Source organism: Maylandia zebra, linkage group LG3, assembly GCF_041146795.1.
Source record: "Maylandia zebra isolate NMK-2024a linkage group LG3, Mzebra_GT3a, whole genome shotgun sequence".
Lineage (NCBI taxonomy): Eukaryota > Metazoa > Chordata > Actinopteri > Cichliformes > Cichlidae > Maylandia > Maylandia zebra.
In genome coordinates, this window is record NC_135169.1 from 63,777,427 (window position 1) to 63,799,388 (window position 21,962).

At 41.7% G+C, this 21,962-nt stretch overlaps 3 protein-coding genes and 1 long non-coding RNA gene across 5 annotated transcripts in view; 1 reads left to right on the plus strand and 3 right to left on the minus strand.

The window, feature by feature from the left end:
• Positions 1–1,738, plus strand: part of LOC143416635 (uncharacterized) — a 37,825-nt gene extending 36,087 nt beyond the window's left edge. For both annotated transcript variants that reach the window (XM_076882076.1, XM_076882075.1), the window contains exon 3: positions 426–1,738. In XM_076882076.1, the coding sequence (XP_076738191.1) occupies positions 426–1,382 (957 nt within the window). In that variant the 3' untranslated portion in view covers positions 1,383–1,738. The remainder of the gene's footprint in view (positions 1–425) is intronic.
• Positions 1,739–10,503: 8,765 nt separating this feature from the next.
• LOC143416758 (uncharacterized) lies at positions 10,504–11,599 on the minus strand. Its single transcript, XM_076882281.1, has 3 exons — positions 11,418–11,599; positions 11,027–11,119; positions 10,504–10,593 (listed from the first exon to the last, which is right to left on the minus strand). The coding sequence occupies exons 1-3, from the start codon at positions 11,547–11,549 to the stop codon at positions 10,504–10,506; spliced, it is 315 nt and encodes a 104-aa protein (XP_076738396.1). The 5' UTR covers positions 11,550–11,599.
• Positions 11,600–11,794: 195 nt separating this feature from the next.
• On the minus strand, positions 11,795–14,615 carry LOC112434703 (uncharacterized). The gene is made up of 2 exons (XM_024802103.2): positions 13,364–14,615; positions 11,795–12,838 (listed from the first exon to the last, which is right to left on the minus strand). Exon 2 carries the CDS (start codon positions 12,830–12,832, stop codon positions 11,795–11,797), a length of 1,038 nt encoding a protein of 345 aa, XP_024657871.2. The 5' UTR covers positions 12,833–12,838; positions 13,364–14,615.
• Positions 14,616–16,276: 1,661 nt separating this feature from the next.
• Positions 16,277–19,126, minus strand: LOC143416636 (uncharacterized). The gene is made up of 2 exons (XR_013097014.1): positions 17,054–19,126; positions 16,277–16,686 (listed from the first exon to the last, which is right to left on the minus strand). It is a non-coding gene; the product is annotated as an uncharacterized LOC143416636 (long non-coding RNA).
• Positions 19,127–21,962: the final 2,836 nt, after the last annotated feature.

Below are 21,962 nucleotides of genomic sequence, written 5' to 3' on the forward strand. Positions count from 1 at the left end.
AGCTAACGGGGTTCCTTTAGAATAAACAAACATAGGATTTATTATCACTGAATAATTCTGTATAAATCTATACAAATTATAGAAATATGTAATAGGAAACAACAAAATAATCTAAATTATAAAATAATGTGTGTGTGTGTGTGTGTGTGTGTGTGTGTGTGTGTGTGTGTGTGTGTGTGTGTGTGTGTATACAATCAGGAGGGATGGGCATGATTTTAGTGTTTGAACAGTCATGAATTATCTTTAACAGCAGGTTGGATGTAATGTGTTAGAACTACCAGCAGGTGGGGATAAGAGACCTTTAAGGTGTTTGGTGCCACGCTCCACCTTCAGGTTTAAAACTAGTGTTAATGGAGTTTGAAGGTTGAGTTTGTTCCATGACTGCATTTCACTCACTGCCTCTGTTTGTATCTCTGTCACTGCAGGACCAACATGGAGCCAGAAGTCAGCGCTCTCAGGAGGCCGACAAACCTCACAGAAGAAAGGGAGAGAAAAAACACACCTGTGACGAGTGTGGGAAGGGTTTTACTGTGAGGGCTTCACTAAAACAGCATCAGGTCATCCACACTGGAGAGAGACCGTTCAGCTGTGACTTGTGTGGAAAGTCTTTTTCCTTCAAGCGTTCCCTAAAACAACACCAACTCATCCACAGTGGAGTTAAAGCGTACAGCTGTGATCAGTGTGGCAGAGCTTTTACTCAAAGTAGCCACTTACAGAGGCATCTAGTTACCCACTCTGGAATTAAGGCATACAGCTGTGACGAGTGTGGGAAGGGTTTTACTGTGAGGGCTAAACTAAAACAGCATCAGGTCATCCACACTGGAGAGAGACCGTTCAGCTGTGACTTGTGTGGAAATTCTTTTTCCAGGAAGGGTTCCCTAAAAAAACACCAACTCATCCACAGTGGAGTTAAAGCGTACAGCTGTGATCAGTGTGGCAGAGCTTTTACTCACAGTAGCCACTTACAGAAGCATCTAGTTACCCACTCTGGAATTAAGGCATACAGCTGTGACATCTGTGGAAAAACTTTCAGCCGGAGAGAGAGCCGAAATACACACCTACGCATTCACACCAGACATGATGTGTACTGCTGTGAACAGTGTGGCAAGAGCTTCAGGAATCTCATTTCATACTCTGAACACAAACAATCCCACGTTACTAATAAACTGTTTCACTGTTACCAATGTGCCCAAACATTCACCTCATTGTCTGCTCTGTGCAAACATCAGCGCGATCACTCAGGGCTGAAATCACTCCCATCACTGGATCACAGTGAATCTGAAGACACAGAAAGATCCTCTGGTTTCTGTGTCAGACTCAAAAAGCTTGAGATCAGGCTCCACAGAGTTCAGATAGAATCATTTAAACTTGTGTTGAACTGAACTGGTTGCTGGGCTGAACTTCTACATAATACAGATCTACATGGGATCTTCTTTTCTGTTGTTTTACTGAGTCAGTTTTGTCCTTTTTTCTCTGTCCTGGTTTTGCTCGTCTGTAAATGATTGAAACTCAGTCAAATAGTTCATTGTTCTCCAGCAAAACGTTTTGGAAACTCATGTTTAACCTTTAAAACTCTGACATGTTTTAGCACACAAGGCTTCATCGGGGAGTTCACTCATGATTGGACCATGAGAACAAAGGTTTTTAGTTCTTTCAAAGAGAGTCTTGGAGATGTTTGATGTTTCTGTTTTTTCTACATAAAGGAATAAACTATTTTTCTTGCTTCATGTAGTGTGGAAGTTTTTAATGTGTCTTCATCTGTTATGTTCTTGAATGTGTTCACGTGAAGATGGTATAAATAAACTCTTGTCAGAGATTTACAGTTATCAAACAGTTAGGTGAATAAACAACACTGAGACACTTGGAGACGGTTAACGTGCTGCACGGGTGAGGGCTCAGAGAGGACTCACACCGAGCTGCAGTAGTCGTTTATTATTTATAGCAGGGTGAAACAAGCATAGCAGTTTCCTCTAATTTTGCATATATGTGTGTGTGTGTGTCTAAGTTCATATAAATGTCATAGGGTGAACTTCCTCTTTCTATAAACAGAACGAGTAGTACATTTTGTTCTTTTCCTATTAAGAGTAAAATATGAACATACTTTAATGCAACATCTTCCTCCTAGCGTTTTTCCCGCTTGGTTGCAGGGTCCGCTTTTCTGCAAAGTCGTCTCCACTTGGGTCGATCAAGGGCGTCGGTCAGATCGACTTCGATCTTCTTCACGTCGTCCTTGATTCGGTCCATCCATCTCCACTTTGGTCTGCCTCTAGGTCGACGTCCTTGGGGGCTGAGCCGCAGTGCTGTTCTCACCACTGAGTTCTCATCGCTCCGTACCACATGTCCGTACCACCGCAGCCTCGCTTCTTGCATCTTATCTGTGATTGGCGCGACTCCCATCCTCTTTCTAACGTCGGTGTTCATGACGTGGTCCCATCGTGTCAGGCCTAGGCACCATCGCAGCATCCGCATTTCCATCGCGTGGAGGGCTTGTTCGTGCTTTGCGGTGGCTGGCCAGCACTCGGATCCATAGAGGGCGACAGGGCGCACTACACTCTTGTAGATCTTTGACTTGAGGCGATTGGGCATTCTTCGGTCACACAGGACGCCGGTGACTTGGCGCCATTTCATCCACGCTGCGTTGATCCTGGCTCGTACATCTAGTAGGATATCGCCGTCATTGCTGATCATCGATCCGAGGTATTTGAAATGAGGTACTTTCGCCAGATCTTCTCCATCGACGCTGATCGTACCGTCGGTCTGGGGGCCAGCCTCTAAGTATTCGGTCTTGTTGGTGTTAAGCCTCAGGCCGAAGTCAGCTAGGCGAGTCTTCCACTGCTGCGTTTGATATTGCAGTTCTATTCGCGATTCATCAGCCAGGAAGACATCGTCGGCGTAGAGAAGTGTCCAGGGATGGGGTGACTGGAGATCCGCCGTCACAGTGTCCATGCAAAGGATGAAGAGCAGCGGGGAGAGTGCCGAGCCTTGGTGGACGCCCACATTGATGTTAAAGGGCGACGATGTTCCCACTGGGCTTCTGACCACGCTGATGACTTGTCGGTAGAGGAGCTTTGTCCAGTTGACGTAGGCTTCAGGAACTCCATGTGATCGCAGGGAGTGCCAGATAAGGTCGTGTGGGACACGGTCAAACGCCTTTTCCAAGTCGAGGAAGGTCATGTGGATGGTCTTGGACTTCTCTTGGTGCTTCTCCAAAAGCAGGCGGGCAGCATGGATGGCGTCCATCGTGCCACGCCCCCTGATGAAGCCACATTGGTTGGGCGTTAAGTTGACGATTTCTCGCATCCTGGCGTCGATGATCCGTTCGAAAACCTTCATGGTATGGCTTAGGAGTCGGATAGGGCGGTAGTTGGAGCATTCAGCCACATCGCCTTTCCCTTTCCAGATGGGCACCGTTATGCTGGTTGACCAGGCTGCTGGGACGGTCCCGTCTCTGATGATGCTATTGAACAGGCTGGCGAGGACTAAGGCGCCTTGGCGCCCGAGCAGTTTCCAGACTTCGGCTGGTATATCGTCTGGTCCGGTCGCTTTGCCATTCTTCATATTTTTAACGGCTGTTTCGACTTCCTTGATGGTGATTGGCGGGACAGGTCCTGGGACGGGCAGGGCACTGTGGATTGGCTGGTGAGGGAACTCCACGTTGCAGATATCGGAGAAATACTCGCTCCAGCGATTGAGGATGGCGGGCGGGTCGCGGAGGGTTGATGGTTAGCATCCTTAATGTGTTTGACCTGGCCAATATCCTGTGTTGCTCGATGGCGGCTACTGGCAAGGCGGTAGATTTTGTTCGCTCCTCCGGGCGTGTCCAACTCTTCATACAGTTGGTCATATTGCGATGCCTTTGCCGCTGCTACCGCCTTCTTTGCGGCCGATCGTAGGGCCCTGTATTGCTGGTAGTCGCCATCGCTGCGGGATTGAAGCCACACTTTGAGTGCCGACTTCTTTTCCTTGATGGTTTGCTGCACGCTATCATTCCACCACCATACTTGCTTGTCGATGAAGTGCTTCCCTGGTTTCGTCGCCCCAAGGGTGTTGCCTGCTGCGTCACGTATTTGACTGGCGACGTTCTCCCAAGCCTTGTCCACTGGCTCATTGGAGTCCACGTTGAGGTGTTCAAGGGCGTCTATAAGCTGCTGTTTGCACTCAGAGAGGCGCCACCACTTGATCTTCTCCACCGTCATGGTTGGTGTTCTTCGTCGTCGTTGGCCAAGGTTGAGTCGGAGATCCATCACAAGTAGCCGATGTTGAGGGCCAATATGGGTTGATGGTATGACTTTTACGTTCGTGACTAGGCTGAGATGGGGTCTTCGGACTAGCCAGTAGTCGATTTGGGTGTCTCTGCCGCCGCTGGAGTACATGATGAGGTGTGCCGGCTTCTTTTTAAAGAAGGTGTTAGTCACGGCAAGATCGTGGGCCTCTGCGTAGTCCAGTACCCGGCAACCGTCGTCGTTTCTGGTCCCAAATCCTTGGCCGCCATGGAATCGGTGATATCCGTCTCTCCCCTTGCCTACATGTCCATTTAGGTCGCCACCTACCGCCACATGTTCCTCAGGGCTAATCGTTTGCAGGTGGTCGTCGAGGGCGCGCCAGAATTCTGTCTTCTCCTCGTCGGGGCAGTTGGTCTGTGGTGCATAGCAGGAGATAATCCGTAGGACGGTCGGGTCGGCGTCGATCTTCACTGACATGATGCGATCCGATATGCGGGTAACTTCGACCACGTTGTCCCGGAGCTTTTGACTCACCACTATGCCCACTCCATTCTGGGCCCGGTTGCCATTGTAGAAAAGCTTAAAGCCTTCTCCAATGTCCCGTGCCTTCGCTCCCTTCCACTTGGTTTCTTGAATGCACGCGATGTCGATGCGGTGGGTTTTGAGGGCATCAGCCAATTCTCGACTTCTTCCGGTCATTGTTCCGATGTTCAGGGTTCCAAGGCGGATTTGGGCTTGCTTCTTCAGCCCACTCTGTCTATGAGCAGGTAGTTTAATGCAACATAAAACTCATAAAAGCGTTTCTTCTTTAACATCCCCTCCTGATGTTAATATTTTTCACTTAATCATACTTTATTATCAGCCAACAATCACTTGCTTATAACATTTTCAATTGTAGCATCATTCAGTATGTGTGTGTGTGTTTCTATACTAAATCGTCACAGGTGTGTTTTTTCTCTCCCTTTCTTCTGTGAGGTTTGTCAGTCCAACATAGGTAATTACTGTGGCCTGTACCATTTTGTCAATCATGGATCTTATGCATGGTAGGATACATGTAGAAAACAAGCACAATAATAGAAGCAGAACTCCTATCACTACGAGTCCTTTTATCACGAGGGTCTTCCAGCTGCCACTCAGCAGCCAGGTCAGCCAGTCCTCATTGTTCGTGACATAGTCTTGTTGCTGCGCATTACTCAGTTGTCGCAACTTGTCTAGGGCGGTGGTCATGGTCAAGGAGTGCACGTTGTCCGGGATATAGGTGCAACAAGTGGTGTTGAATAAGACACAGAGGCCCCCTCTCTCAGCGAGAATCATGTCCAGAGCGACCCTGTGTTGCATGACCACTATTCTGATCGCGTCGATTTCCTCATTCTGAGCCTTATTCATCTTTGTTGAGCTGTTCAGGAAAAGTCCAAATCGGTAGTCAAGAGTCTCAATTCTTAACGTGTTTTTTCCAGTTCCGACCCATGGGAACAGTGAGTGCAGGACCTTCTGTCCGGTGGTCCACAACTTGAACTCCGCTGGTACATCACTGCCCCAGATTGGGTCATGGGGTTGCACGTCATCAGTGTTCCTCTTGCGTCGTGGTTGGTTCTGATGGAATACTCTGAAGGTGTGGTCTGACACTAAAATTGGGGCGCAGAGTCTGGTACAAGAAAAGCTCACAACTAAGACAAAACTGCTCCTGCAAGGAAAGCTCACTGTTATGCATGCAAGGTGATCAGCTCTAGGTGAGAAGACATTTAAATCTCACACTTGTTCTGCTGCATTTTTGAAGCTCAATTCCAGGAACAGATCGCAGGGTTCATTTTTATATACACTGCAACTGCCATGAGGACAGGGCCGTTTTTTTGTTGTTGTTTGTTTTTCCTTTTGCTCTGTGCAGCATTTTGGCAGCATTTTTAAATTTCTCTTTGTATTTTTTCTTTCTTTTACTAGTGAAGAGATGTAGCGTGAACAGTTATACAGTCTAAATATCCCATCTGGGTCGTGTGAAATGGTGTTTTCAGTTTCATTCAGTTGAAGTAAAGAATGTTGAATATTTCTTTTTTTTTTTTTTTTTTTAAATAAATAGGACAGGGGGAATGAATGAGAGAAAGAGGGGGAGAGAAAGAAAGAAAACCAAAGGGGAGAAGAGACGGTGAGAAGGGGGGGGGAAGAGAGAGAAAAAAAAAAGAACTCCTGGGTCACCTGTATGGAGAAAAAAAACAAACAAACAAAAAAAACAAACAGAGGAGACAGCAAACAACAAAGAGCAACATAATAATAGAGAAAACAAAGCACCATCACAATAAACTAGCTAGTCATAGATATCAATATTTACTAAATAATAAACGATATTGTGCAGCACGCAAGAATGTTGAATATTTCTAAGTGTGCTGTTTTGAACCAACATGTCACAGTATGATCAGTGCTGTAATTTTTGACAGTCACTGTATCAATGTTATTTTTGCATCTCTTGAATAAAGGTTTTGACCTGCAAGTGCTAATTTCTTTAGTTATTGGGGTAAAATGGGTAATGTTAATAGGAAGGTGTTTGCCAATTCAGTAACCTAATTTAATGTTAATGGAAACTAACATTATCTCAAATTGTTTAGTTATAATTGTTGTTTAACTGAATCTTGATTTTTGATCTTGATTTGTTCTTTCCCAACATTTTTCAAAAGAAACAGTCTAATTTCTTTGCTGTGATTGATTCCAGAGAACACGGAAGAACTGACATTATTTAACTGTTGATTTATGTAGATTCAGTGGAGGAGTAATGTCAGTTTAATTCTTTACCTACTGTCAATGCAGTGAAATTAGACATTTTGTTTTGAAAGGTTACTAGTGGATGCCAGCAACCATCTTGGAAGAGAACAATATAATCTGTTATAAGGCCTCCATTTGAAAATTGTGTATTTGATACTAGAATATAATAGCAAAATGTAATTTGAAGATAACATGTAGTATTTAAGTGACCAAGTACACTGAAAAAACTAATCAGTGGGATAAACATAAAAAAAATTATTGTAATCGGTTGCACGAAATTAAGTTATGTTTGGTTAACCTTAGTTTTTTATGTTATACCTGCACACATTTTTCTGGTAACACGAACATGACTTTTTTATGTTATGTTTTTCCATTCCGGTCAAATATTTATAGAAACCACTTGTTTATCAGACATGAACTTTTTGTGTTAATTGTATTGGACTACTATGTGTTATATTGACAAGATTATTTTATGGTAAGCTTATTTTATTTTATAACAAATTTCTAATATATAATATATAATCTAATATATAATTGAGTGTTCAATAAATAAAACTAAATTAAGGCTGATCTTACTGTATGTACTGTACACTTTCTCTTCAATCAAAGAAATAAGCAAAACATTTTTGAACAATGACCTGTATTTTTGAAAATACTACGCAGTTGTAACAATGGACTTTCAATTCAGGCTTCCAAAATATACATGAGTCATATTTGTACAATGCATCTCTTGAAAAACATTCCACAACATTCCTCAAAGTTATCTGCTGTAACCTGAATTCAACATTGTGGGGCCTTATGACATCGCGCTTATGTAAAAAATAGATTTTTAAATGTAAGAGCCATAAGGTAATATGGCAACAGGGGTGTAATTATTAAAATGACACAAAGAAGAGACTTAAAATAACATTATAACCCACAGGCACAAAACCAAGAGACCTAAACTGATTAGTATTGGCTTGCTTCTATCACTAAACATCATAATCACTAATACTAGACAATGCAATCTGTTTGTAGTGGTGCACCTTGGGAAAAAAATTGCAAACTGGTGAAATTGGTGCAAGGCACCATTTCCATTGAGAAAAATGGACATTCAAAGTTTGAGGGTTTTTTTTTTAAAGAGCCGTGGCTTGAAAAGTGAAAACTGCAGTAATAAAGGCCCCAAGTTGAAAAGTGCCAGAAAAATAAGTTTCATTATGTCCTGCAACTTTACCAGTGCTGGCTTAAAAGAAAGGATGGTACATATTCGAAGAGGTAAACATGTTGTTCCCACATCATAACTGGAAAACTGTTCAATCGTACAGTCTGGTCCTGAAAACCTGGGCCTTCTTTGAAAGGCTGTTCCTTTTGAGCTCCATAACCAGTTTCTATAATACCTCGAAGGTATACTTTTCCAGTGGGTAGGTGAGGTTCAAAGTGTACATTAGTCCAAACAGCATTGCAGCTGCTAGGGTACAGTTATCCAAATCCTGCCAGACTCTCTGGCCTTCAAGGACTATCCTGATGTCCTCAAGGCTGCCATTGGCATCTCTTGACTTTATGATGTAAATTCCCATGGTTGTTTCCTTATTAGATCGTTGGATAATGGCTTCATCTGTGGCCTAGAAAATGCAGAATTCCAAAATTTAATTAAACAGAACACTGGTCAAAGAACATTATACCAAATCTTATTTTAATCTGTGTCACTATTCCAAAAAATGTTAACATTAACACATTAGGTGAACAAAAATGGATTCATTACAGCATGTGATTTGAGTCCTCAGAATGCTTAAAAAGGTAATGCATGAAGTGAAATCTCCATGCAAAGAAGCAGAATACTGTCAGAGCACAGAGAGGTGTTCAACTATGAACTCCACACATAGTTCTAATGCAGGTAAAAGAAAAAGAAAAAAAACGCACCCATGGTAAATTGTGAAAATCCCAGGTGATTTTCAACATACTCCTGGCATAGAGTGACAAGCAGCATTTTGTTAAAATTATTATTTTCCCTAAAGTGTATACACAAATTAATTTTTTTCTTACCTGGGCCGTGGGCTCCAGAATGTTCTGAAGTCTTCTTCCTATTTGTCCTCATCGCCTTTTGAAGACCTTTATTAGTTTGTCAGATAGCACATCTATCTGCGAGAGTAATCTGGACTGCAGTGGCATGGTGGTAATGCGCTTAAACTCTGCATTTATCTAAAAAGAGAAGTTGTCACATAAAAATGCTGTCAAAATCTCAAATCTCACAAGGTTACATCCACACAAAGTTGTTATTTTTTGTCATATTACTATTTATTAGCTGTGGGTCCCACACTGAAAAAAGAAAATAGTTGAACCAACTTAATTGAATTATTTCAATTGGTAACACCAAATTTAATTAAGTTCCTTGAAATGAAGTTAATACATTAGATTAACACAACTGATTTAAGTTACATGTACTTAATAAATTAATTGTTGTCAAATAAACATTTTGCATTAATCCAACTTAAAATTAAGACATTTCAACTTAAAGTTTTCAGTTTTTCCAACCCAATAATTTGCATAACCCAAAAGTAAAATATTGCTCTTTGCTAACCTAATAATGTGGTTTAGTGTAAATTACTTTTTGTAGTGACTCTAAAATGAAATTTTAGTTTGTTTAATAAAGCTTAAATCAAAATTTTAAGTTGGCTGAAAATATTTTTCAAAAAATTCAAAATCCAATGTTTTTTTTTTTTTTTTTTAAATGCTTTATTGTATAAATATAATAAAGTATTACCTTTATGGCAACCAACACAGCTTTTGGTCAAACACATTACACATTTGTCCTTTTTAAAACACATATGCACAAAATGCAAGTAACGCTTAGTAGGACCACAAAGTTGTCATCAAAGTGTAAAGTGCAACACAGTATTACACAAATATCAATCTCAACACATATAGTGTCAACTATGAAAAAGTGCCCCAAGAGTATTCAGAAACTGTCAATGAATAAATATCTGAACAGTGTAGCTGACCAATGGGGATGAAAAAATATAAACACTCCTTTAGAGTTTTAGAATGTCACAACAGTTTGTTGTATAACTGAGCACATCAAACCTGAAATGCAACCTTTCCCTTGAAACGAAGGCAAATATGTCTGAAAAAAAAAATTAAAAAATAAATAAAAATACCATACAAAGTATGTATAAAAGCACATTAAATTAGGGTTTGAGGTCTCTTGGAGCATAAAAAAGGCCCAACATCCAAAAGAGACTACATATTTTACATGCTATATGTCCAAACACAGTTGTTCCTTCGCATTATGGCACAAGGCCATTTGTTGGTCATTGTTCTGTGCCATTACTGGGAGCTTTGAAGTTTGATATACAGATTTTGGACTTTGGGGGACATCTTGTGCTGATCAAGCTGCATGAAGATTTTTTGGAGCACTTCAAAAGTGAAGCGAAAGGGTTTTGGATAAGCTAGGTTGAGTGCATAGATCAAACCTAGAAGCAGGGCACAAGCTGAAGCAACCGAAGTTAGTTCATGCAACACTTCCACACCCTCAATGACAATGCCAATGTCTTCAGGTGGCTCCTGCAGTCCCTCCCCCTCCTTCCGAATCACATACACTGCCATGGTGACCCTCCCTCTGAACATCATCTGCTCCACAGTCCTACAGAGGGGTACAAGACACAAACACAAATCATCATTAGCCTCACTTCTTACTGTGATTAAGTGTTTGGGTGATGTACCAATATGTGTTATGTGCTGGGCTATTTCTTGGCTGGGTGTCATCACACACCAGAAACAGCAGAGAGAGGTGTATCAATCTGACTCTAATCAAATTGTAAGCAAGAAAGATAAGATTTCCCAACATGTCAAACTATTCCTTTGAACTTAAATAATCAAGTAAGCCCGTCTTACTTAAAACAAAGTCAATCCAATATGTAATGTGTTGTTGCTGGGAATTACATAATGTCCAATATGGTCATGATAATAAATACATGTCAGCAATCCAACTATGGTTCACGTGTTATGTTTGTTCTAACAGTTAACTTTTTTTGTGTCCCTTTGACAAGATGTTCTGACAAACTGTTGAAACTTACAAGGTATTCCTTGATCAGGCCATCTGCATCTTCTCCCAGGAAGATGGTGAGGGCTTTCAGCACACATTCCCTCCGATGATTAATGTCCACTGTCTAGAACAACAAATGTTGATTAATTTTAAACTCTAAATTTCATAAGACAGACATCCTTACTCTTATTGCTTAACTTACATGTACTTTATTTAAAAACAGTAATTCACAAGCCCAGAGATTCATTACAAAAAGAAAAGGGGATGAGTTCAGTGGTGTATTTTTTGAGTCGCTAAAAACATTCATGCATATGAAAGCCATGATTAGCATTGGCCTGCCCATATTGTCTTTATGAAGGATTCAGATATATTTTGACAGCCCTCTTAGTTACGAAGTATCTTGTTTGATGGTACAGATTTACCTGGTCCAATGTGTCCATGATGTTCGCAATCTTTTGGCGTGTTGCTCCTCCTTTGGCACGTATGACTTTGATCAGCTGACTTGAGTGCATGTCTAACTGGGCCATGAACTTCCACTCAAGAGGAACAGCCATGAGCCTCTGGAACTCTGTATTTATCTAAAAACAAAACACAAATGACAGTAGATATTGTATTATGGAACAAAATGCTGAAACTGATTGTATGCCAAAATGTCTATATCCCAAAAAGTACAACATATATGGGAATTCAAAATGTAAATTCTTTCATTAAGTTCAGTGTTATAAAATCTCAACCACATCAAGTTATGACCGATTCATGAAAGTTAACTGCAATAAATCCTGAAGCATACAGACTTCAATCACTTCAGTTCCATTCTTACCTTTTTCTGTGTGAAGAGTGCAGGCCATCTGTCCTTCAGTTCCTGAATGCTTGGTTCTTGGTTTACCACCTCATGTCGTCTGTAGGCAAACGTGTTAGCCATTTTGTCTGCGATGACCCTTTCATTGTCCCTTATCCCGATCTCTGTCAGAAGTTCTAGTCTCACTTTTTCCATGCTGTCCAGAGTCTCACCAGTAGGAAAGGATGGATAAAAGTTAGCTTCAGAACGTTTTGGCTTCTTCACTTTTTTAGCAGGGAAAGCATCTGTAGTAGCTTTAGATTTCAGTGAGTTTACACACAGCTCTGGACACCCCTGTAATTTGAGCTGGGTCCTGTAGTTTGCCATTTTGTACTTCAGTCTTTGTTTCCAACCGTAGCAGCCATTGAATGATCCAGGTTCTTTCAAACATGGGTGCTTTTTGATAAGGGCCTCTGCAGCTGCGCAGAAATGTGCATCCTCTGGATAGGCCTTGTAACGGTAAATTTCTTCTGCAACTCTTTTCAGGATATCAGACAGCATTCGGGCGCTTAAAGTCAACATTTTTTGGCTCACACGGTACTCAGTATTCCCCCTCTCTAGCTGTAGCTCTGTGTCATATGAAAATTGGGGAATTGCAAAGTCTTCTGGCCACTGTTGTGTTCGAGATGACATAGATTCAGGGGATGAGAGGATAATTGTGTCATTTGATGCCACCGAAATACCGTCATCAGACTCAAATGAAAGAGACAGAGATGAAGTGGACTGATCGGCACTGATCAAAGGTGGATTTGTTTGCTGGTGGATCACTTTGATTGTCCCCAAATTCCGAAGTTCGGTGGTAGAATTCAGATTGAAGAAGTCGTTGCCAAAGTCTTGGTCCATGTATTGCAGTCTGAAGTTACCTTTTAACCCAAAGGTAGTCTTTATCGTGCTGAGAAGGTCTTCAAGTGACTCTGGGATGCCATTTGGAAGAGTCAGCTTTTCAATGTTGTTCTCTCCTAAAATCACCTTCAGTCTTGCAGGTGTTGAACCAGCCATGGTGGTCTGAGAACAAAGCACAAGCACAGTTAGTGAGGATCAACATGTAAACCACTGACATTTCCAATTAGGAGAATTTAATGTCAAACTAGAGGAAAAGAGAGAAGGCAAAGAGAGGAGGAAAGGGGAGGAGAAAATGAAGAGGAGAGGTGGAGATCAGCTGAGGCAGCGAGGAGAGAAGGCAAACCGAAGAGGAGAGGGGAGGAGAAGAGAGATGGCGAGAATATGGAAGACATTGAAGAGAAGAGAGAAGGAGAGGAGGTGAGGAGAATATAGGAGACAACAAGGAGAGGAAAGAAGAAAAAGAGAAGAGAAGCAGAACGGGGGAGAGCATAGGATTAGCATTCACTGACTGGAATCCAGCGACCTGCATTAAAAAAATGACATAACTGATGAATTGCCAATGACATCATCACACCACTTTGGCTTGCAGTATAAAATAAATATGTTCTGAGAACACATTAGTATTGTATGGGTCTGGGTTTTGTTTTCCCACTTAAGAAAATACTTTATCATATTTTGAGGCCTCACCCTTTAAACATGGACATATCTTTTCAAGGTGACAAGACGCATCCCTCTAATTTTATAGTCTGCCAGTGGGTAGGTATCATGCAGTTCTTGTGGCTCAACAAGTTCCACTTCTTTGCTTGGTGATGTTTTGAGATCATAAGCTCTGTAGTGTTCCATATACCATCCGCTAAGCTTTTTCAGAATGAAGATTAGTTTGTCCTGCAGTATCACCATTTGGATGATTTCACCAAACTCTGGCAGTCCTCCCAGTGAGCCGTGGATCAAGATCATCCCACACTTGTAGATTATTCCATTATATGCTACACTTTTAGCCAAGCACACATTGTCCATATCTGGAGACTTCTGTCTCAGTGCATTTGAGATGTCCTTGTTAAGAACATCAATGTGAACAGTGGAAACATCTGTTACTTCCAGTGGGGGTTTGGCAAAGCTAATTGCATGCAAATGATATGCAATCTGATACTGATGTCTCTGTGAAAGGGAAAGAAGTACATTTTTGAAGCATCTGATGTTCCTTGCAACTCTTTTAAAAAAACTATGCTTTGCTTCGAATCGCACAGTCCATAGTGCAACCAGTGGCCCAAACTTACGAATCAAGTATGGATAATGTTCCAAGTAGTGGTGCTTTGGTTTAAGATTAACATCTGGGAAAACCTCTTGAAACTTGATTCTGTGCTCGGAGATCTTAAAACCAAGATATGCAATGGAGTCCTCAGTATGAACAGGACTGACAACAAGATCAACAATGTCCTTCAAGTCTGTTAAGATGTGCCAAGCAGGCTCCTCACAGGGTACACTCTGCCCAACGAACAAAGGCAAAAATCTGATAAGACTCCAGTTCTCGTGTGCATTCCCTCCTACACTTTTTTTGGATGCAAAACTGAGAGCCACAGGATGAGGTCGATTTGTTTTGTCAGCCCACTTAAAGTTGAAAGATGATATTGCTTCATTCAATGTACATAATGTGAAATACTTTTTTTTGATTAACAAATTGAGGCAAAGCGCAAGTTCAAAAGGAACAATTCCCTCAAAAAGATCATGTACAACATCAGGTGGAAACCCAGTGGTAACATCAAAATGTGAGAGGTGCTTTGACAAAATACACTTTGATTTCACACCATAATAACTGGGCCATTTGTTTTCCTCAATAATTCGTAAATGATCTGCATGAATGTCTTTTGTTCTTAAAGTAAAGACTTCACTTCTGACTTCAATAGTCTGGAACTCTGATGTTTCTGCAGTGCAAAATCTACATACGTGTCATGTCTGAGTGTGGGCAGGCAGGGAGAGAGGACCCAAAATGCAGGACTCACTGAGGCGGAAGTAATTCAAAACACACAGCTTTATTGCTGGTAAGAAGCAGAACAGAAAAACACTAACTAAACTGGAAGAATGGAATGAGTAGGCAGGAAGGCTGGCTGGCAAACGGAGCACACGGAGGAAGTGAGGGTAAACAGACGTTAACGATGCGACACCGAGTAGGGGAAGACACAGACACTAAATACAAGAGGTGAACGGAGCAAAGAGGAAACAGCTGGGAGACACGGCTGACGTAGATTACACTGACGAGACAGGGAGAGCACAAAGCTGAACGCACTGACAAAGGGCACAGACCTACAAAATAAAACAGGAAGCACACGCCAGACAGAGACAGACTCGTAAACAGGCATAATGACGTCATGGACAAACAGAGGGACATACGGGCAGAGAAGACTAAGCACAGGCAACCTAAACCAAACATAAGGGCAAGATAACAAAACCTAAACCAGAAATAATCATCATCAACATCATCATCAGATAACTAAAGAATCAGAATATAATTGTAATCAAAACAGTATCACCAGAGAATAACTAATCCATAATGCAAAATAAACCAAAACATAAGAAACTCAAAATACTGGGTCGACCCGACCCAGGACCGTGACAATACGTATGTCCCTGAGAAATTTTCAAAGAATCCAGCAATACTGTGTGCACCAAGGTTGTCGGCAACAACACACTGAACAGTGCCTTTTACTGTTCTGCCCAACTTTGACAGAAATATCCCACTCTGTTCCAAAATTACAAGATCATTAATTACAGGTTTTAACACTTTCTCATACCCATAGCACTTCAGATCATTACTTTTGATTAAGAATTACAGCCTGGGGGCAAATTACCCAAAACCCAATACAATCCACAAATTTTATGCTTCCTCCGTGATGTACCAAGGGGATTACATATTTCGAATTCATCAATGTATAATATCAATGAAATGCTTTCCTGCTTGGACAACAGTCCATTTTCATGGAAGAAGTCACCATCGAAGATAGTTTTGTAGTGCACAGAAGTTTTTTGAGGCTGATTATCTACAGTATTCAAATTAACAGCCTGATCCAAGGTTGTCTGGCAGTCAAGAATATGCTGCAAAGACTTTAAAATTGAAATATATTGGAATGACTTGTTATTTTTTCTGTCAAGTATATATTCCACTGGTTCCACTACTTTAAAGTGGCTCTTATAGTATGCTTTTCGTCTCCAAGGACTGGAAAGTGGACCTTTATCTCCAATTGCTTTTTTTTACAGGGTTTGTCTCACAGAGTACACTGGCTAGCTTTTCAACAACTGACTGGTCAAATTGGCATCCGTTGTCTTGTAATACTTGGCTAATAGTCTTTTGGGTAATCGCCACAGAGACAGAACCAATCAAATAGTTTAACTCCTGCAAAAGCTCATCTACAGCTGCATTAGACACAAGAAAGATGTGTTCCAACTTAAGGAGCACTGAAGCTCAATATCCTTCTCTAAGTTTTCAGAATACCCATTGTCAAAAGCAGAATTTAAATTTACATCACTCTCTATAATTTCCACATCTGAAATATCACTGGCAACACTGGCACATGATTCATCAACAGAACTTATTCCAGGCTTAAATGTGTTCACTGTACCAGAGTGTTTTCTGTATTTATGACTTTTGAAGTTCTCATAGACATTGGTTTTATATTCACAGTTTTGGAACACACATGTTACAGTTTCCTTATTTTTAAGATGCTGATAGATATGTTGAAAATATTCTCTTTCTGTGGAGAGTTGATTATGGCCACAAATATGGCAAGTGAATTTGGATGCAGCTTTGGAGACTGCTTGTTGGGCAGGGTGATTTCTTGATAGATGGCTCAGTAGGGCGTTCCAAGTCTTGAACCTACATGCACAATTTAAATAAGTGCATGGATATGAGTGGCCTCGTCCGTAATGCCTATGAATCAGTTTGTAGTGTTTGAGCAATTCAGATCTTTTTGTTAATGTTGTCCCACAGTCCTTGCATCTCCACATGAAGCATAGCACTGGAGAAACAAAGAGACACGCTTTACTGGGTGTATATAAATAATTTGAGAAAACACAGAGGGAGAGTTGGGCAATATTACAATATATCAATATGGTGATATGAGACTAGATCTCATCTCAGCTTTTTGCCACATTGCCCAACACAAAGCGAATCATTTAAACACAAAATGTATTCATCAAATGTAGCCAGCCCTCTCTAATTAGATTTTAAAGGGATAAGTTCAAAACAAAAGTTTAAAAACAAAACCCAAATGCCCATAGGTACATTTTTTTTTTTTGCAATTGTTTTATATATAAAGCCGATTCCTGTTCAGTGTAAAACTGAATTAAGTTTAAATGAGACATTACTATTTTGAACTTGCATACCTTTGTTGTTGATGAAGTGAAAGTACGCAAGTTCACAGGTAAAACGAGCTGCCTGGCACACCTCCACACAGGAATGCCCCTCTTGAAGTAGTCACAGAGCTGAGAAGAAGTTAGGTCAGAAGGTGGCGATGGGGCATCACATTTTACACCAAGCCAAAGGTTGTGGCACTGTCCAGGGTTCCAACCAGAGGTGATGTAATCTTTCTGCCATCAGCAGACACCCCTCTGGAGAGGTTGACAGGAAGGAAAGGAAGCGCTACCCAAAGTCCTAAAGATTAAAGATATGTTCGAGTTAGTCTGTCGATCTTTCATCATGTTTACAGTGTTCATCTGCATCTATGTACTTATATATGTATTCAGACACAGACCAGAAGTGTGCTAGGTCTACAAGAAATCTGATGGCTGTATTTTCTGTGTTCAATAGCGTAATCCGGTTGTTCAGTCTGACGTCACTAGCCGTGTCTGGGTCTAAACTCCGCTGCAGGTCCATATATCAAACGATCACTATGGCATTACTGAGAGTTGAAAAACTGTCTAAAGTCTTTCATCTTTAATAAAATGATCAGCGTTCTGCTCTACCAGGTGTAACATTTGAGTTTAACATCCAGGCATCCATGAAAACGGAATTTATGACATTTAACAGAGTTAGAAGTTAGCAGGGAGTTAGCTCGCTAGCTTCTATCTAAATACAATATAGCATGTCCTGACTGCGGGGTTTTGGAAACAAATTAAAACGTACAGCTCTGCTATCACTTCCAGCATAAATGAAGACAGAAAACTAAACAGCAGTGACGTTTGTAGGGTTACTGAAGTTGGGCTAGCTGGTATATAATGATGTACTACGTGACCGCTAGCGACACAGCTATGTTAGCATAATATAAACAAGCTAACTTTTTTTCCACTCGATAAAAGTTAATGTGAGTGTTCTCGGTGGTCAGGAACAAATGTAATCGCATGGCAGGATGCTGTAAAAGGACCAAACTTCAGCCAGGAGAACAACTGAGATAATCCATCCACAATACGAGGTTAGTCATTCATATACTGCTGCATGGGCTGGGATGTAGTTACATCGTAAGGTTTTAAAAACTGAGTTTAAATAAATGATTAGCAGTAATAAAAGCCAAGGGAGGTCAACAGTGATCACTGACTGTTTAGGAGCTTTTTGAGATCAAATAGAAGAAAATACATAAAATTAAACATGTTAACAACACAAAAGCCATATTAAACGCAGACTACTTTAGACCCGGAAGTAGGATTCGTCGCGTCATCACTGAACAACCGGATACTTTCTTCTATGATTTCTAATTTTGATTTTCTGCCGCACACCATCTCCCTCTCACACAGCTGATCCGTGCGTGTACGAGCGCTGCACGCACCCTTTCTCCTCGCCTTCTTAACGTCATGTACATTGAAAGCAATGCAAGCGGCAGTAAATGCATGCTTCCTGGAGCCACCACAGCTAAACTTTACCTCCTACATCACCCGTGGCCGTGACCGCTTGAACTATTCGCGCCGACAGGCATACTGCGAACAACCACTCGTGTATAAATGCGAGAGCATGAGGGTGCCCCCTCCAGGGGCAAGGGTACCTAGACCCGGTTTGTAGAGTACGCTTGGGGAGTGTGATTGTGTGTACAGCGTCTCTTTATGTCTGTCTCCACGTTGGTTGAGTGTGGAGTGAGTGCATATGAGAGCATGAGGGTGGGAATGGATGTTTGTGTCTGTGTGTGCCTGTATGTCTGTGTCTATATGTCAGGTTGGGTATCAGACGCCACCTCTCTGGGGACACCTCAGGCCCTCCAAGGTTTGGAGGCCTATCTCCACCCACCACCACTTCCCCTGCCGGTGGCGGACTCCCTCAGGTGTCGGTGTGTTGGTGGTTCTTTGTGTCTGGGGGTGGGCGTCCGGGTACACACTGGCTCACTCCTTGGCGGCCGCTTGTCGGGGCCTGGGACCTGGGGCTCGCTCGGGCCCCTTTGGAGGTGGGGTGCCCCCGGCCTCTCGGCCTGGGGCTCGGTCACTCAGGCACAGCTGGGGGCCGGCGGAGCTCACGGGCGCGTCACTGCAACTCCCCCTGACTTCTGCTCCGCGGCTGCTGGGCGAGCCCTCATCTGGGACTCTCCTCAGCTCTTACTGGAACAGTGGCGCGGCTGCCCCTCTGTTGGTCTTCCATGGTCTCTTGTGTTCTGGGGGCCTCTGGATGTCTGGAGTTTTGATCTCCTCCATACCCGCTTCACACCCTGGAGGACGGGGCTGTGGCCCCCCCACACTCCCTAGCAGATCATTACATGGAGAAACCTTTGGAATGCAAGCATTCTGATCCACACAGGTATGCACACATGGGTATTCACAGACGCGGACTAAAGCTTTCTTGGCTGCTGCCTCAAAGCACACTGTGCGCTGTCTATCTTGCGTGCTGCACAATATCGTTTATTATTTAGTAAATATTGATATCTATGACTAGCTAGTTTATTGTGATGGTGCTTTGTTTTCTCTATTATTATGTTGCTCTTTGTTGTTTGCTGTCTCCTCTGTTTGTTTTTTTTGTTTGTTTGTTTTTTTTCTCCATACAGGTGACCCAGGAGTTCTTTTTTTTTCTCTCTCTCTTCCCCCCCCTTCTCACCGTCTCTTCTCCCCTTTGGTTTTCTTTCTTTCTCTCCCCCTCTTTCTCTCATTCATTCCCCCTGTCCTATTTATTAAAAAAAAAAAAAAAAAAAAAAAAAAAAAGACAAAGGATGAACTGAAGCTCTGCCATCACGTAATGTCGCATACTGCTGTTTCTGATGTCATTTAGAAAAAATAAATAAATAAATAAATGCGCGCGCACGAAGTAACGTAGTCTGAAGAGAACCGCGGCCCAGCTTGCCGCTATAATGTGCTAATGCTAATGAATAACTAACAGTAAGCCAACACCGACACACTGCATGAATACACAACTTTAAGCTAGCGTTACGATATTAAAACAAGAGAGTACCGCCGGCAAACTACTAACTTAACCTACATGTCCAAGCACAAACTACCAACAGGTCTGACATTTCGCTAATGTTAGCAGGGCTGAATGATAGCGGTTTGGTCAGGTCAGTTTACTAAACACTTAACAAACTTAACAATACAGTTGGAATATTTTTATATCTAATACATTAAAATATGTGTTCTACATTTGACTTACCTTCAAGGACTATGGAAAAAGTAATATCTTCGTTACCTTATTGACCAAATTGTTCACGAGGTCCTGCCTGCAGCCAAGTGCCTCTCAAATTGTTGTTCTCAACCGCAGGTAGAAAATTCTGGAGAAGGCGGAGACGTCATGACATCGGACGCACTGCGTCACGAGAAACCTAATTGATGCAGGTTGACTCTAATGAGAATAGCAGGTTACATGTGTACTGAGGGAACAACACGTAATAACAAGTTGATATACTCCACAAATGTAGATTGGCTCCACTAAAGCAGAAATCTTAATGAAACTAACTCTGAACTTTACGTAACTTCAACTACTGCTGAAATACACTTTTTAGAGTGCATTTTACCAAAGGAAAGGACGTTGCCTAATAATTATGCACACCTGATATAGGGTGTTGATGTCATTAGACCACACCCCTTCTCATTACAGAGATGCACATCACCTAATATGCTTAATTGGTAGTAGGCTTTCGAGCCTATACAGCTTGGAGTAAGACAACATGCATGAAGAGGATGATGTGGACAAAATACTCATTTGCCTAATAATTCTTCACTCCCTGTATACGATCTGCATGAAACTTAACTACTTAACACGTCTCAGTTCTTCTTGAGATGATGTGATACAGTCTAGTAAGAGTGGTTAGCTGCCAGATGACTCACAATTACAAAAGATCAGGTGAGATTTCAGACCGAGGGAAAATCACTGGGGTGATCGCAGGAAGAGGCAGAAAAGCACAGACGTGCTGGACCTCACAGTCATTTGGAAAAGGTAAGAATGAATCTGTCTTCATTCATCTACATGGAAATATATCACCAACAAACAAACCAATAATACAACCAAATCACTCCCAGTTCAAGACTTTGGTTATTTACAACATTTGAAACATACTGTGTAGCTCAGTCAAAACAGCCCAAGGCCAAGTGAAAGTGCTGAAAGGGAAAAGATCATGATTAACGATTTATTTAAACTCATAACTGGGGGCAGCAGCTGAGCTTTGTGAGCTGCAGCTTAAAACATGTAACCATGCTTTCAGCGTTGCAAATTTCCTGTTACTAGCTAGGTCAAATCCAAATTTAGTGTACAGGTCATAAGATCATATAGAGGCAAAGTCCTGATACATCATGAATAATTTTTACGTTTTAGTTGTAATAATTATATATTTCTTGTTCATTTTAGTTCTCATGTGGTCAAAAAGTCTAAGTCAAAATTCTCAGCATTTTCAAATTACAGCTTCTTAATTTATATCGATAATTTTAATATTCTACTTCTCAGAAAAAATTTACTTCCAGCTGTGAATTCCATCTTATTTACATTTTTTAACATTATATACTAGATGGGACTTGATGAAATGACCAATATAGATATATGCCCATTAGCAGAATATCTTGTAATTATGTTTTACTCCCCTCTGGTGGCCAAATTAAACACGAGGCGATCGTGGCTCAAGAGTTGGCAGCTCAGGTTACCAGTCTATCACAGGGCAAACACAGAGATGGGGTTTGGGATTACTCTTATGTCACTGGGATGTTGACCTTTGACCTTCACATTAGAGAGATGGGCAGACATAATTAGTGTATGAATTTTAAAGTAACAGGTAATAAAGAGAGTGTAGCAAATGTAGTCAGGTTTATTACTCTGTATCACACATGAGTGCCCGAGGGAGGCGGGGCTGACTGGGGAGACACAGGAAACAGAGAGACAGGGCTGACTCGACATGAAACGATG

Coding starts and splice junctions, on each gene's coding strand:
- LOC112434703 (XM_024802103.2), bottom strand. CDS start 12,832: ATGGCTGGTTCAACACCTGCAAGACTGAAGGTGATTTTAGGAGAGAAC.
- LOC143416758 (XM_076882281.1), bottom strand. CDS start 11,549: ATGGCTGTTCCTCTTGAGTGGAAGTTCATGGCCCAGTTAGACATGCAC. Junction 11,120..11,417: donor TCATGGACACATTGGACCAG/GTAAATCTGTAC, acceptor TTGTTGTTCTAG/ACAGTGGACATTAATCATCG. Junction 10,594..11,026: donor GCCTGATCAAGGAATACCTT/GTAAGTTTCAAC, acceptor ACCCCTCTGTAG/GACTGTGGAGCAGATGATGT.